Source organism: Xenopus laevis, chromosome 4L, assembly GCF_017654675.1.
Source record: "Xenopus laevis strain J_2021 chromosome 4L, Xenopus_laevis_v10.1, whole genome shotgun sequence".
NCBI classification, from domain to species: Eukaryota; Metazoa; Chordata; class Amphibia; order Anura; family Pipidae; genus Xenopus; species Xenopus laevis.
Window position 1 is genome coordinate 116247517 of NC_054377.1, and position 16157 is coordinate 116263673.

Below are 16157 nucleotides of genomic sequence, written 5' to 3' on the forward strand. Positions count from 1 at the left end.
GGCGAGGTCTAATTCCACGTTGTAGGCTGATCCTATGAATACATACCGGAACCTTTATTGTCACTTTATAATCATTCCCCAGTCCTCCAAACCCTGGATTCAGTCATATGGGTGCTGGGGGGCCCTGTACATAGCGATTGACCATGGCACCCATTAAGTCTGGGCTGGATCCCTTCTTTTAATCCAGCCCAGAGGTGGTGCTTGGAAGGGCGAGACACGTATATGGCTCTGTCACCCAAATGTGCAGCCGCCACCTATTCCATTTCAATCAATGTGTTTTGTATACAGAGTCCACTATTGTGGATACAGCCAAACTCCCGAATCCTTTGTGAAAGATTTAGCCAAAGCTTAAGGTTTCATCTTGTTTATTGCAGCCATTGTGGCACAAGCTTTCAGGGATCAACCCCTTCCTCAGGTGCAAATGCAAATAAGCTTGTGCCACAATGTCTGCAATAAACAAGATAAAGGCTTAGTCCGTGTGAATTGCTGCGCTTCTTCCCCTTACATCGCGTGGCTACTGTTGGACTTGGAGTCAGTCTGGGAATTGAATGCACCCTACATGCAAGTAAGTGGTGAGCAGCAGTGAATTTTTATTTCTCACTAGATTTAGCCAAACACCAAACTGAACCCAAACCCTAATTTACATATGCAAATCAGGGAGGGGGAGGGGAAAAGAGCAGCGTGGCTAAAACATTTTTTACTTCCTTGTTTTGTGATGAAAAGTCACAAGGATTCGGCTCAGCCAGGCAAGAGTATAAAGATGACCATAGACGTAGATCGCCAAACGACCGGATCTCTCCCCGATATGCCCACATTGAAGTGAGCGATATCGGGCTGATCCAATTGTAGGCCCTAGGGCCCAACGATCGGATCAGAGCAGAGGCCAAACAGGTGGACGGCATTGCATCAACGAAAAGATTTGGCCGGGATTTTCTAACCTGCCCGATCGGCATCCGGCCGACTTTCGGCCAGGTATCGTTCGAGAAAGCCTGTAGGAGGGCTCTACAAGTGGGCTGATAAACTGCCGACTCGGTCTGTCACCAGCTTTTATCGGTTCATGTATGGGGGGCCTTTAGGCTAAATCCGAATCCAATTGAAAAAGGCTGAATCCTGGCTGAATACCAAACTAAATCCTGGATTCGTGCATCCCTAGTTTTATATTTGTTATGCTGTTGTCTCATCCCCGACTTCTCTGCCCAACTCTAAGTTCTCTTTATGAGAGAAAAAGCAAAGTGTATGTGATCTTAAAGGGAAATAATATTGTATAACTGCAGCTCCATATTGCTATTTCCCCTTGTTACAGACACAGTTCCCTGATGCACAATAGAGCCAAGAGGCAGTAGAGAAGTAACGGAGCATCTGACGACATTCCACAAACTTAGATTAGAGGTCCTTGCACAGGCGCATTGTCAATCAACAAAAATTCCAGTTATCTCTGCATTTGATTGGTTGAGCTGTTGCCCAAGAGCAATGGTTGGCCAACAAGATGTCTGGCTCTGTATATAATCAAGCTTGGTTATAGTGTTTCTATGGCTTATTGTGGGTCCATCTCACGCAGTAATAGAGGCTGCTGCTCTATGGGTGGATGAGGGTCCCACCAGACACATGAAATATGGTCATTTCTATCCATTTGTATTCTGAGAGGCAGCGAGGAAAGTCATAAGTGCAGAGGCTTCTACTATACTCTGAATAACAGTTGTATTTAACTGAACAGCCGAGAGCTCCCCATCTTGCCCCTCTGCCACAGTGTTTGCCAGTGCAGCCCTCTCTAGCAAGCAATGCTGTGGGCTATGGAGCACACGCTAGCAAGTAATGCTGTGGGCTATGACTGTTATTTCTGCTGCATGTTTTGGATGCAGCAGCCTAAAGGGTCTCATTGTATTTGCACCAGGGGTGAGTACTTTTCTGACAGCAGATGATGTGTATATATATATATATATATATATATATATATATATATATATATATATATATATCTGACGCCATAACCCTTGTCTGTGCTGTCCTTTACAAGAGTATCTCCACTGGGTGCTGTTCCACTTAGCAGTGGCAGTTTCAGCAGTGGCCAATAGCAGCGAGCGACGTGCCCAGCTCATAGATCTGCACAAATACATCCGCTGCTGCCAGTCTCTGCCTCAGTCGAGGGCCAATGCTGCTTCTTCAAGGGTTACTTCTATGGCCTTTGATTGGTTTTTCTTTTACATTACGCTTTATGTTTAGAAAACTTTATTTTACAGCAAACGTGCGATTTGTAGAGATTCCATTAAACTGGGTTCATTGATACAACGTAGTTTAATACATCGGCACACTTGTATTTGTAGATTGGGATGCTGCTTGTACAGTTCATTCATTATCCTATTTATTTCATGTGGCAGAGATTCTGGTTATAAAGAAGTCAGACTTCTGTTTTATTACGCTGTGAATTTGTAATGGGGGGGGGTCATAAATAAATATTTACTGCGTGGAAATGAGTGAAGCCGCGTTGCTGCTTATCCCAGTGTCATTATAGAATTGGAGCATTAACATTCTCTTTGATCCCATTGGGTGAAGGATGTACATCACATGTCTGAGTCAGTAGAAGGACCACTGATTGGGCCACTAGACTGGGTCTTTTTTACATGTGCCTGGAACAGTTTCTTTTTATTTCTTTTTAGGGATGCACCGAATGCACGACTATCCTTCATGAAAGAATCAGCCAAATACAGACCCCAATCTGAACTTGCATATGAAAATTACGGATGTGAAAGGAAAAAGTGGGATAAACATGTGATTTTCCTTCCCACCCCTAATTTGCATATGCAAATTAGGATTCGGTTCAGCCAGGCATGAGGATTTGGCCAAATCCAAATCCTGCTGAAAAAGGCCGGATTTAGTGCGTCTACTTATTTTTGGGGGTCCCACAGAGCTTTTGTTTTTACATTCCTGGTTTTTACATGGTTTTGTTGTGGTCTCTGAACAAATAAAAATAACTGGCGCACCCAATCCATTTTCGATTCGGCAAACCCCTGAATCCTTAGCGAAATATTCGACCAAATACCGAACCGAATCCTAATTTGCATATGTAAATTAGGGGTGGGAAGGGGAAACCATTTTTTACTTCCTTGTTTTCTGAAAAAGTCACGAGATTTCCCTCCCCAACCCTAATTTGCATATGCCAATTCGGATTTGGTTCAGCCGAATCCTGTTGAAAAAGGGTGAATCCTGAACTGAATCCCAGATTTGGTGCATCCCTAAAAATAACAAAATTCCAACTGTAGGAAATGATCAGAACCCAAGGCTCGTTTTAAAAAGAGCCAGTCGATTCCTGGTTACTAAATAAAAATAAGTTGTGGGACCAAAGAATAGAGAATCCGCTCTTAATACTGTTGAACAATGAATAATCTGCCAAACAAAGTATTAAGGGGCCGATCCTGGTCTGGCCAGAAATCCGTCTGTAGGAACAGTCTGTGTGTGTGTGTGAGGTCGGGGTAGACTTCAGGCTGCATGATGGGAAATTTGAGGACAAGGCCCAATAAAACAAGAGACATCAGACATATAATTATATAAAGAATTTTATTTTGCAGATATTATAAAATATGTACAACAGTGAAACATACAGTTCATGGTGCAGCTATTATGTTTTGCTTCCTGTTACAGTTTTTTCTATAATAATAATAATAATAATAAATACTGTGTAGATGACCAATCAAAACACAGATCATTTGGGAAGTAGTAGTTGGTTTTTGAGACAGGTGGCAGTTGCACGACTGCTTCTTTCATTTCTGCTTTGACAGTCGCCACAATTGATCTTCATTTTCCCTCGGCCTGTTTGTAGCTGCGACTGCACATTTTATCTTTCCCCCACAGTCTGCAAAGCAAATAGAATTTATGAGCAGAATTGCACAAGATATAGTGAATAAAGTACCCCCTCTTGTAAAATATAAGGATATTATAAGTTACCGAGGAGTTTCATGACCATATAAAAACACAAGGCCGTCTGTTTTTTTATACAGGTCATGGAACTCCGACGTAACTTCTAATATCCTCATATTTTACAACTGGGGGTACTTTATTTATTATAATACACAAATTTTAGTGAGTCATGTGACAGAAATGACATCACTACTCACTGTTTAACTGTTGACATCACTACTCACCGTTTATAAGGATATAATTTACAGCATATTCATGGCTTTTTATGTATTATACACAGATAAACAAGTCAGCAGCTGATATTTGCAAGTGTAAGAGAAACTTAAAGGTCAGTGTATATAATATAGTGAATAAAGTACCCCCTCTTGTAAAATATAAGGATATTAAAAGTTACTGAGGCCGAAGGCCGAGTGTTTTTATACAGGTCATGAAACTCCAAATTAACTTCTACTATCCTCATATTTTACAACTGGGGGTACTTTATTTATTATAATACACAAATTTCAGTGAGTCATGTGACAGAAATGACATCAGAACTCACCGTTTATAACTGATGACATCAGAACTCACTGTTTATAAGGATATCATTTACAAGATATTCATGGCTTTTGTGTATTATATACAAATAGGGGATCAGTTCTTCGGAAACCCATTATCCAGAAAGTTCCAAATTACGGAAAGGCCGTCTCCCATAGACTTATTTTATCCAAATAATCCAAATGTTTAAAAATAATTTTTCTCTGTAATAATTAGGGATGTAATGAATCCACTATTTTGGATTCGGCCGAATCCTTTGTAAAAGATACGGCTGAATACTGAACCGAATCCTAATTTGCATATGCAAATTAGGGATGGGAAGAGGGGGAAAAAATGTTTTTTTGTTTTGAGACAAAAAGTAACACTATTTCCCTCCCCGTCCCTAATATGCCAATTAGGATTCAATTCAGTTCGGCTGGGCAGAAGGATTCAGACAAATCTGAATCCTGATGAAAAATAGCGAATCCTGGATTCGGGGCATCCCTAGTAGTAATAACAATAACTTGTACTTGATCTCAACTAAGATATAATTAATCCTTATTGGAAGCAGAACCAGCCTATTGGGTTTATTTTATGTTTATATGATTTTCTAGTAGACTTAAGGTGAGCATTCTGGATAACAGGTCCCATATCTGTATACATATTTTTTTCAGAGATTTCAGGTTAAAAATAAAATCCCACAAGCAATTTAGGAAACACGGAGTAACAATTGGGATCAGCGTGTGACCATTTCTTAATTATGGTTAAGGCCTCCCCCCGGGCTAAGGATTCAGGTCGAGGAGTCTGGGGGTGTGAGTGTCCATCTCTGTGATGATTGGAGGAGCTGAAGCAAATGAATGAAACTAAAGTCCACGTGCCCCACCTGAACACTTTGCTGCAGTGCCGTCAATAAGCCGTGGATGTGCCGTAGCCTCTCTGGGAGCCACACAGGAGCGGTGCTTTTGTGCAGCAGGGATTGGACAGCTGTGAGGGCTTTCTCTGCAGCCTCAATCTGGGCTTCATACTGATCCTCGTGACAGGCAGCGGCTCGAGCTCGCTTGGCTACAGGCTAAAGGCACACACAATGTATAATGTGAGAAATGCAAAGTTCACTGCAGTCACCTACAAGTCATTCGTCCAAATGTTAAACAAGTTGCAGCATTTAACTGTACAAATCCATTAGATGATGGAGGAGCCTGGACCAAAAAATCCCACCACAGAAAACTACTAATTACTAACATTTTAAGCTTTGAAAAGACCTGTCCAAACCATCACATGCATTTTCCATATAGGTTTAAATGTCTGGGTGGTGGTTGTTGACATCTATCCAAAATGATCACCTTTATTAGTGTTAATTATTGTGTACATTCATTAAAGGGAAAAAAAGTGCTAAAAAGCATTTTTGCATTTTAAAAAATGAAGCAGCAGGTGGCGCTGTTATAAAATACATTAGATCCATGCGTTTCAGGGAAATTAGTTGCCCCAAAGAAGAGATTTGTCACCGAGCGACTAAATTGCAGCGTGTCTCTGCCCTTACAGTTTAATACTCAGTACACCAATGAAACAGCAAAGACAAAATTAGTCTTATGTCACAGTGACTTGTATAAAGATTTCACTCACCTCTGTGGTCTCTTGCTCGCTCTTCTGTGAGGCTCTTATAATAAAAGCACCGAGGACCCCCCGCTCTCCTTTTATTCTGTCTAGGCGAGCGCTCTCACCTTCTGCTGGAGACACGGCCTGGAAAAGTCAGAATTCATATTCATTTCATGAGCCACTTCCAAATGTTCATTTCCATCTAAACGATCCTTTTGTCATCGTCTCTAAGAAATGAACACAAGCTCTTGGGGCCAGACAAGTGTTGTCAGAATCAATTGTTATGACCATTTACCAGACATGATTTAGGGCGGGAGTTTTAAATAAAACTATGGGGGGGGGGATTCACAAAAGTGTTGGTAAATTCTTCAATAGTCAGTCGCCAAAATGTAAAAATGTCGTAGTCATAACAAACTTACAGAAGTATCTTCAATGGAATTATCATAATGCTGACAAACGTTAAAAAAAGTGCACCAACAGGTTTTCTCTATACAGACTTAAGTCAAATGAGCCCATTGACATGTCGTGACTATGACTCTGGGGCTTATTTACTGAAACTCAAATTAGTCTCCGTTTTTTTATGAAAACAAAGGTGACCAAACTCTCTTCCACGAATTGAACTCATTTATCAATAATTTTTCTCCAAATAATCGGAGCGTCAAAACATTGAGACAAAATAGAGCGTCAACTCAAATCATACAATTGATGCTCTGAAAACTTGATTTCATCAAATTTTGGCTGCGAAAACTCGGACGAAAACCCCAATTTTTTCGGATTATCCAGCTCAGATTATGATGTCAAGAAACAACTTCAGGGACATCTGTCGTTGACTTCTACATGACCTCGACCGGTTTGAGATTAGGTTTTGAGATTAGGATTCGGATTTTTGCAACTTTAGGGTATGATAAATGTCTAAAAATATGAGTTTTTTTCACAAACAATTCGAATTTTTTACCCCTAAAAACCTTGACCAGAAAAAATGTAGGCCCCTCAGTCTCCAAAAGACACAGAAATAGCCACTCTACTTTTAAGGGTCAGGGCGCACAGGCAGATTCGGGAGATTAGTCGCCCGGCGTCAACTCTCCTCTTCTTTGGGGCGACTAATCTCAAACTGCCTCCCGCTGGTTAGAATGTAAATTGCCGGCAGGATGGCACTCTGGTTTCTGAAGTCACCCAAAGTTGCCTGACGAGTGCCATCCACTGGAGATTTACATTCTAACCGGCGGGAGGCAGTTTGAGATTAGTTGCCCTGAAGAAGAGATTTGTTGCCGGGCAACTTATCTTTCCAAATCTGCCTGTGCACCCTGACCCGAAACAACATTTTTTTTAAACTACCGGTAGCGGTGGAAAGATGAAAAATTGGTCTGTGAAAAAGTCAGGACAAATACAAGATTTTTATACAAAATTTTCCTTTACAAGTTTCTGTGTGAATTCCCCCCAATGAGTTCGTGCTCTGTACCCTGCAGTGACTTCCCAGAAGATTAAAAACAATAGATTGCTAAATAGTTTCTATAGAGAAACTGAAGGAAGAGCCCAGCACAGTGAAGTCACATACACATGATCGGACACAACTCTGCTGCATCTGTGACATGTTTGTTTCACCGCTGAATGACTTGAATGTCTTTCAGCAACACAGAGAGGAACCATAAACATTCAGCACAGAGATTTGTGGGGAAGTGATCGAATGTGAAGAATCTTAATTGACAAGTATGGACGGCAATAGAACTATATAAAATATGCCAACTTTTGTGTTTTTTTTTACCCCACTGTTTTTTTACACGGGACTATAGATATGGCCTTTATTCTGAAAAGATTCCATATCCAAGTGAATGTGAAGTTTCTGTGGCAGCTACAGATCGAGTAGCAATTTGATTCCATTGTAACTAGAGAATCAGAGCAGCAGCAATTGTATGTATAGGTTACCTTGTTCAGAAAAGCAATGACTTGGCTCTTTGTATCTTCAGTGGTAAGACTTTCTGGCACGACTTGTTCATGGCTGGTTTCCTGTAGAGTGAATGTTTGTACCTAAATATTAGGCAACCTTCATCATTACCATCTTTAGTCAAAAACATTCCCAAGGTTATAAACCCAGATTTTACTAAATTATATAATTCCTTGCACTTAAAACTAGGGATGCACCAAATCCAGGATCCAGTTGGGGATTCGACTAGGATTCGGCCTTTTTCAGCAGGATTCGGCTGAATTCTTCTGCCTGGCCGAACCGAATCTGAATATGCAAATTATTGGCGAAATCTCATGACTTTTTGTCACAAAACAAGGAAGTAAAAAAAATTCTCCCCTCCCCAACCCTAATTTGCATATGTAAATTATGATTCAGTTCGCTATTCAGCCACATCTTTCGCAAAGGATTCGGGGGTTCAGCCGAATCCAAAATAGTGGTAACGTGCATTTAATGACGTCAGTTCAGCTTTAACTGTGTTTTATTTTGCTAATCAGAGACACTTTATCATTGCCTTATTTAAAATGCCATCTGGTTAGTGGGGGTCACAGATCCTAGCAACCAGAAAAAGAGATTTTGTGTATTCACTTGGGGGACACAGGGACAGTGGTATAGCTGGTACCACTAGGAGGCAGGACACAACAATATAAAGAGAAGCTGGCTCCTCCTCCACTGGCTATACCCCCAGCAGGCGGAGCTTATGCATCAGTTTGTACCAAAGTCAACAGGAATAATAACTTGAATAATTAACATGTCACACGTATAGTGTTTGACGGAAGAATAGAGCCTCAATCCAGGGAGCGAAGCCCTGTGTTCCCCCAAGTGACTGAAGAGAAAGAGATTTAAGGTGAGTACACAAAATCTCCTAGTCAGCTTGGGGGACACAGGGACAGTGGGGACGTAACAAAGCTGTCCCCCTGATAAACCCCCGGGTGGGAGAGTGAGGCCTAAGTGGAAGTAAGCACTGCGGCTTGAAGCACCTTTCTGGCAAAGCAAGTGTCAGAAGCCGCAAGGTATTGAATAGACAGAGGTCCACTCAGCTGTCTTACAGAGCTGATGCTTGATTTCTGAACGCCCATTACATACTCACACCTCTAGTGGAATAGGCGGTGACTCTGCTTGATGGAATCTGACCCTTTGCTGTGTAGACTCTTGAATATCTGGTTTGATCCAGCAGAACATAGTCTGCTTGGTAGCAGGGGCACCCTGGCGTGGCCCTGAAGAAGTACGAATAGTGAATCAGACTTGAAGATGTCTTGAACTGTGTGTAGAGAGAAGTTACAGGGCCTTACAGGATCCAGGGTATGCAAAGTCTTTTCCTTCTGGTTAGCCGTTGCAGGGCGAAAGGAGGGAATAACTATATCCTGGTTTAGAAGGAACTCCAAGACAACCTTCGGTAGGAAGGATGGAATGTGCGAAGGACAGCCCTGTCTTGGTAGAAGATGAGATAGGACAATTTGCATAATAAGAGAGCTGGGCAGCTAAGTGGCAAATGAGATTCAATGTTGATAAATGTAAAGTCATGCACCTGGGATGTAAAAATATCCAAGCCACTTATACCCTTAATGGGACTGCACTAGGCAAATCCATTATGGAAAAGGACCTTGGAGTCCTTGTAAATGATAAACTTGGCTGTAGCAACAATGCCAGTCAGCAGCATCAAGGGCAAATAAGGTCTTGAGCTGTATTAAAAGGGGCATAGAGTCACGGGAGGAGGGGGTCATTCTTCCACTGTATAGAGCACTTGTAAGGCCCCATCTAGAATATGCCGTACAGTTTTGGTCTCCATCACTCAAACAGGACATTATTGTATTAGAGAGGGTACAGAGAAGGACAACTAAGCTGGTAAAAGGTATGGAAAATCTTAGCTATGAGGAAAGACTGGCCAAATTGGGGATGTTCACGCTGGAGAAGAGGCGCTTAAGGGGTGATATGATAACTATATATAAATATATAAAGGGATCGTACAGTAACCTCCCTAATGCTTTATTTACCAGTAGGTCTTTCCAGCTGACACGAGGTCACCCATTCCGATTAGAAGAAAAGAGGTTCCGCCTAAATATTCGGAAGGGTTTTTTTACAGTGAGAGCTGTGAAGATGTGGAATTCTCTCCCTGAATCAGTTGTACAGGCTGATACATTAGATAGCTTTAAGAAGGGGTTGGATGGCTTTTTAGCAAGTAAGGGAATACAGGGTTATGGAAGATAGCTCATAGTCCAAGTTGATCCAGGGACTAGTCCGTTGCCATTTTGGAGTCAGGAAGGAATTTTTCCCCCTCTAAGGCAAATTGGAGAGGCTTCAGATGGGTTTTTTTGCCTTCCTCTGGATCAACTGGCAGATAGGTAGTTAATAAAAAAAAAAAGGTTGAACTCGATGGACGTGTCTTTTTTCAACCTTACTTACTATGTTACTATGTTACTATGTTACATGTCTCACTGAGGCGATAGTCATTCGAAAAAAAACTTTTTCAGGTAAGCCACTGAAGATACACAGAGCCAAGTGGTTTACAGGTGGATGTTGTAGAGCTGGCAGAACTAGTGAGGTCCCAGAGAGGGTCTGAAGCCCTCACTGGTGGAGCCACATGAGCTACTCCCTGTATGAATGTCTTGATCTCAGGAAACAGTCCTAGTCATTTGTGGAAGAGTACTGATAGCGCTGAGATCTGCACCTTAAGGGAACTTAAGGACAGGCCTATGTAGCGGGACGTCTTCTTGCCGTAACTTCAGAATGACTGGAAGGATAACACTCTGAACCTCACCGTGTTTCTGGTACACCACTTGTGGTAGGTGTACTAAACTCTGTGATCGGCCATGGCTGAGACCGGCTTCTGGGCTGCACACATTGCCGCCAAGTTTAGCTTTGAAGGGTCTGGACGTCTGATAGGACTCTAAGTGAAAAGGTCTGGGAGAGAAGGTAAAAACCATGGGTTTGCCACGGAAGGTTGAGTAGATTTGTAAACTACGCTGCTCTTTGAGGCTGCGATATGAGTGGCAGTGGTGGGAAGGTCTAGGCCCGGCAAAGTGCTAGGTGGCAGTTAGTGCATCGGCGTCTACGGCCAATGGACTTGCTGGTTCTCGGCCCATTGGAAGATGAGTTTTATCTCGTTGAGTGCTCCTCTGCTTCTTGTACCGCCCTGGTGGTTGATGTAAACCACCTCTGTGGAGTTGTCCGTCTGTATCTTCACAGATTGACCTGCCAGGTCTTGCTGCCATTGAAGTAGGCCTAGTAGGAGGAGCCCATTGAGAATTTATCCATAGAGTCCTTGAAGATAGAGGTGTCAGGGACCGGTAAGATGGAGGGGACAACCTGTAATTCAGTCGGGAATGGAAGACTCGGCCGAGGCCCTTGGCTCTTAGAGGTAAGGGTCTCCAACACTGACGAAATTAATGAATCTACTGATTTGGAAAGATTCTAGGTGGCTACTCCTCGTCATTATCCGAATGGGAGGACTGCATGCCCTCGGAGCGATCTTGATCTTCCCTCGTCTGGTGGGATGGGAGAAGAATGTCTGGGAGGAGTATCTCTCGCTTCCTTGGATGGGGAAGGAGCACTGCGTTTGAGGGTCTCGGTTGAGGATTGTCTAAGTAGGCAAGTAGCTAATCCAATAACTGGGCCAACTTTGGAATCACAGTGGCCAATTGGGATGGCCGCTTTGGAGAACCCTCTGAATGATACCATTCAGAAGGTTCTCTGCTGGAATACTGGAGACTCCCCCCTGAGTAGCCTGGTTCACTAGGTATCTTTGTGACCAGCAGTGAAACGTCTGCAACATTTTTAATTTGTGTTGCAGGTGCTCCCCTGGAAAAAAGGGCATCACTTTTCCCTTCAGACATGTAGTTCAGTGTGGTGACAGGGGGAGTCTATACGCAGTAATAGGATAAGGACCCTAACTGAATAAGCAACCTGTTCACTAACCTGATATGGATACGAGGCAGAAAGGGAGACATAGCTTTACGCCAGAGGGCGGCTGTTGATGTCGCTGGTACCAACAAGGTAACTTCCCCCTGTCCCCGTGTGCTGCGCATGCGGTCTCTGCTGTTACTGGAGCAGGACTGGTGAGGGCAAGGAAAAACAAAATGGCGGCCCTCACACAGGGAGAGATAGCGTATGCTCCATCCAGGGAGGATGCATAATGGTGCCGCTTACATACGGCGGGGGTTTTTTTTTTTGCGTCAAGCTGAAACAAGCAACCGCTCTCCTCGCAGACCTTTCCTGTCTTAGCAGACTACAGCGCTCCCGTTGCTTTACCCCTGGAAAGAATACTCTCCTCTGTCCTCTGGCCCAGCCTGTCTGTCCTCCTGTAAGGAAGGATATTGAGTCAGCTGGGTGGTCTGTGCACAAGCTATAATGACCCCGGAGACAGGAACTTGTGAAAGGAATCACCCCCTGTGTCTGAGCAGGAAGGAGCTTTGCAGGTGTTGTGTGCTGTGACTGCACTAAAAACCTTATGCCAGTATATATGCTGTGAGAGAGCGCTCCCAAAATGACGGCCGTGATTTATATGCGCCCCATGAGGGAAAATGGTGCCAAAATTAAAAGGTGTGCCCGAATACTCTACTCTGTGTAGAGGTCCTGGCCCTCCCCTGGTGTCAAGTAATTGACAGAATCCAAACAAAAGATTGGAAATAAAATCAATGTCCTGTCCTCCTTGAGGACACAACGAAAACTGAAGCATAAGCTCCGCCTGCTGGGGGTATAGACAGTGAAGGAGCTTCTCTTTTTATTGTTGTGTCCTGCCTCCTAGTGGTACCAGCTATACCACTGTCCCTGTGTCCCCCAAGCTGACTAGAAGAAAGCAGATTTAATGGGTTCTCTTCTGTTCATCGTCCAGTGTCTCACCAATCTATCCTCCCTACCATGGGTCTGCCATTTAACAAGTGTTAAAAGACACATCTGTACTTTAACAATACTCAGTGCAAAAAAGAAGTAGCTGTGGGATTAATGCTGGTGTGTGTGTATTGAGGTTTAAAGTGGTGGCATGGCGAGGTATAAAAATAGTGTTATGGGACGAAGTTTATAACACTATTTTATAAACCAATTAGGAATGCAACGTCATAAACAGAATATACCTGTGCCTTACCTCAGCAAACTGAGTAAATGTTTCCAGCGCATGTTGTCTGGTCAGCCAGGAGCTGTCGCCAAGCAGCATGGAGAACAAACTGGATAACTTTGGAAGAACAGCAGCCTAAATGGTGCAAAACATGATTAAGGATTATGGGCAGACAGAACAAGTAAACACATTTTACACTGAACTAGCAGGGACAAGTGTGATTATTTAGAAATATTCCTGTTTTTATAGTCCTTAGAACAACACAGAAAGGCACAATCTTTAAAAAATATCCAGTTGCCATTTTCTGAGAAGGATACAAGCAGCAATGGTACTGTAAATTTAGGTTTTTCTGTAATCAGCCTCAAACCCCACCCCCCCCAGTAATTTGCTAGTAAAGCCAATGCGGACTACAGAGTGTTTAAAAGGTATTGGCTGCACATCTTGCAATATGAACTAGCAGCAGGTCAGGTGCATCAGAGTTTAAGGGTCAGGGCACACGGGCAGATTCGGGGAGATTAGTCGCCCCAGCGACAAATCGCCTCTTCTTTGGGGTAACAATCTCCCCAAACTGCCTTCTCTTACCTTCCCGCCGGCTCTAATGAAAAATCGCCAGCGGGGTGTCATTCGCGGAACTTCGTTTTCTGTAGTCGCCCAAAGTTGCCTCATGAGAAAAATGAAGCGCGGCGAGTGCCATCCCGCTGGCGATTTTTCATTATATTTTTCATTATAGGGGAAGGCAGTTCGGGGAGATTGTCGCCCCGAATAAGAGGAGATGTCACCGGGGCGACTAATCTCCTTGAATCTGCCCGTGTATCTCTGCCCTAAAGTTTCCAAGTCTTGGCCTGCTGTTTCAGCCCATGATTCAATTGGCCTACAGACCCTGGCTACAGCAAAAATGGGCCAGAAGGCCATGAGACATTCCAGTTTCCTATCAGCAAGTAGCATATATATATATATATATATATATATATATATATATATTATATATATATATTTACATAGATGGGTTGAAAAATAAGACAGTCAAGCTCAACACTTTCATGTTCCTCAAGTCTGAAGGGTTGGCCTATTGTTCTTTGTTCTACTAAAATATATATACACCTATACTATTATCATCATAACCAATCACGACACATGCATTACCTGAGCATCCTGAGGGATAAACATTTTTCCTAAAACAGACAAGAAGTCCAAAGCTGCTAGTCGCACATGATCCGGAGGGTTTTCCTTAAACAGAGATGCAAGCAGGGATATAACCTGGAAGAGGTGAAAGAGAAATAATGATTTTGGACAGTCCAACCACACAATGATACAAGGAACTACAAGTACTCTCTATGTTGGCTAATTGCACATAAAACAAGGCAAGAAAAATATATAGAGGAATACATTTTACCTGAATTAGCAAAGATGGTTCCAGGGTTTGTACAGTGGAAGCAAGCAAGACCAATAATAAACAGAATGTATGCTGCACACTGGACTGACTGGACATCTGAACCAGATAAAGTAAGAGAACAAAAGTATTTAGTATTGCAGCGATAATGGTCACCAACACAGCAAAGCATTTGTTTCAAATGTGATGCTTCCCCCTGAGTAAATACAGCCACTCTTAGGCATAGGACACTTGAGTAGGAAAAATAGTGATGGGCTAAATGCGTTTCCCTGGGGGCAACTATTGTGAAAACAAAAATGTACGCTTCATATCATGAATACTTTTTTTTTTAACTTTAAGGGGGGCTGGTTTATCAAAGGTCTAATGTCGAGGTTTTTTTTTTTTTTTACCTCAAATGAACTTGAATGATATCTTACTTAAAGGAGAAGCAAACCCTGTAGAAAAAAACCCCATTCCCCCACCCCACCCTAACTTAAACCTCAACGCAGATTCCCGGACACCCGGAAGATGGCTGCAGTGAAGACCGCTGCCAGAATCTGCAACGAGGGGTAAGTATAAAGTATGGGGCATTTCCCCGGGGGGGCAGTTAGCCTGGGGGGAGGAGGGAGGGGGTCTGCGTGGGGTGCAGGGTTTTTTCTACAGGGTTTCCTTCTCCTTTAAGAAAAAACTTGAATGGAAAAATCAGATTCTGCGTGTTTGAGTCAAGCAACCCGGAATCTCCAATTTTGTCTTAATGTACCTTTTGTTCAGTGGGAATTAAAACCTTTTAAACAAGTAACAACAGCCATGCTTGGACACTAGGAAAAGAGGTCTGTGTCTAAAAAGGACTGATGGTGGGTTTGCAATGAAAGAGCCAGGACACTACCAACTTCTCCCATTTTTGTCATTCTTCTCTAAATTATTTAATGTACATCTGAAGTGCCTTAGGTGTTTGGATTAAAATATATATAGATATTTATCCTCACCTGTTTTACAGTAAGCATGGGCCATAATTGGCTAATGACTCCCAACACATCAGACTGTCTCTGCAAATCCAAGGTTTCCCCTGTGGTAGTACACGCAGGCAGTAATGCAGCCAGTGAAGCATTCTGTGCATGAAATATAAATGGCAGGATTAAACATAAATGATCTGTATACAACTTTGTGCAAAAAGAATGGAAAGAAAATAGGTGACATCAATGAGTGTGTAATAAATGAAAAGCTTAAGGTAATTCCAAGCGTGACATTCAGGAAATATTTTGCAATAATCCACATGCCTAATGTAACAGCCATAGCCCCGCTTTCCACTCTTTTACATGCAACAAGATGTCTAAAACCAATGTGAACCAGTGCCGGGCCAAGTCGGCCAGGCGCCCTATGCAACCCGGCCGATTTCGTCACCGCTTGTGCATGCGCAGAAGTGCGCAAGCAGTGAGAGCGCTAGTGCGCATGCACAGAAGATCGCCGATGTTGTGCCAGTGCGCATGCGAGAAACAGCGCACATGACGAGAAAGTGTGAGTGCCCTGACGAGCGCGCAATCACATGAACTGCTGCAACCGAAGAGTTACGTGCCTGGCGCCCCTCTGCCTTTGCGCAATAGGCAGGTGCCTCTTCTGCCTACCCCTAGTTCCGGCCCTGATGTGAACATTTTAACAACTGTTGTGAATCTCTGCCCCTCCCTGTGCAATAGTTCAGTACTTTACTTTCTCTGTGTAGGTTTTGATAGCATGAAGTTTAATGTATTTTTGCTTACAGA

General features: G+C 43.0%; 1 protein-coding gene across 2 annotated transcripts in view; it reads right to left on the reverse strand.

Moving 5' to 3' along the window:
* Positions 1-3535: 3535 nt before the first annotated feature.
* The window catches only part of c1orf112.L (chromosome 1 open reading frame 112 L homeolog), a 43065-nt gene continuing 30443 nt past the window's right edge, over positions 3536-16157 (reverse strand). For both annotated transcript variants that reach the window (XM_018258785.2, XM_018258786.2), the window contains 8 exons: positions 15387-15509; positions 14425-14520; positions 14175-14288; positions 13062-13166; positions 7945-8025; positions 6049-6165; positions 5312-5497; positions 3536-3847 (listed from right to left, as the gene is read on the reverse strand). In XM_018258785.2, coding sequence (XP_018114274.1) covers positions 3830-3847; positions 5312-5497; positions 6049-6165; positions 7945-8025; positions 13062-13166; positions 14175-14288; positions 14425-14520; positions 15387-15509 — 840 coding nt within the window. In that variant the 3' untranslated portion in view covers positions 3536-3829. The remainder of the gene's footprint in view (positions 3848-5311; positions 5498-6048; positions 6166-7944; positions 8026-13061; positions 13167-14174; positions 14289-14424; positions 14521-15386; positions 15510-16157) is intronic.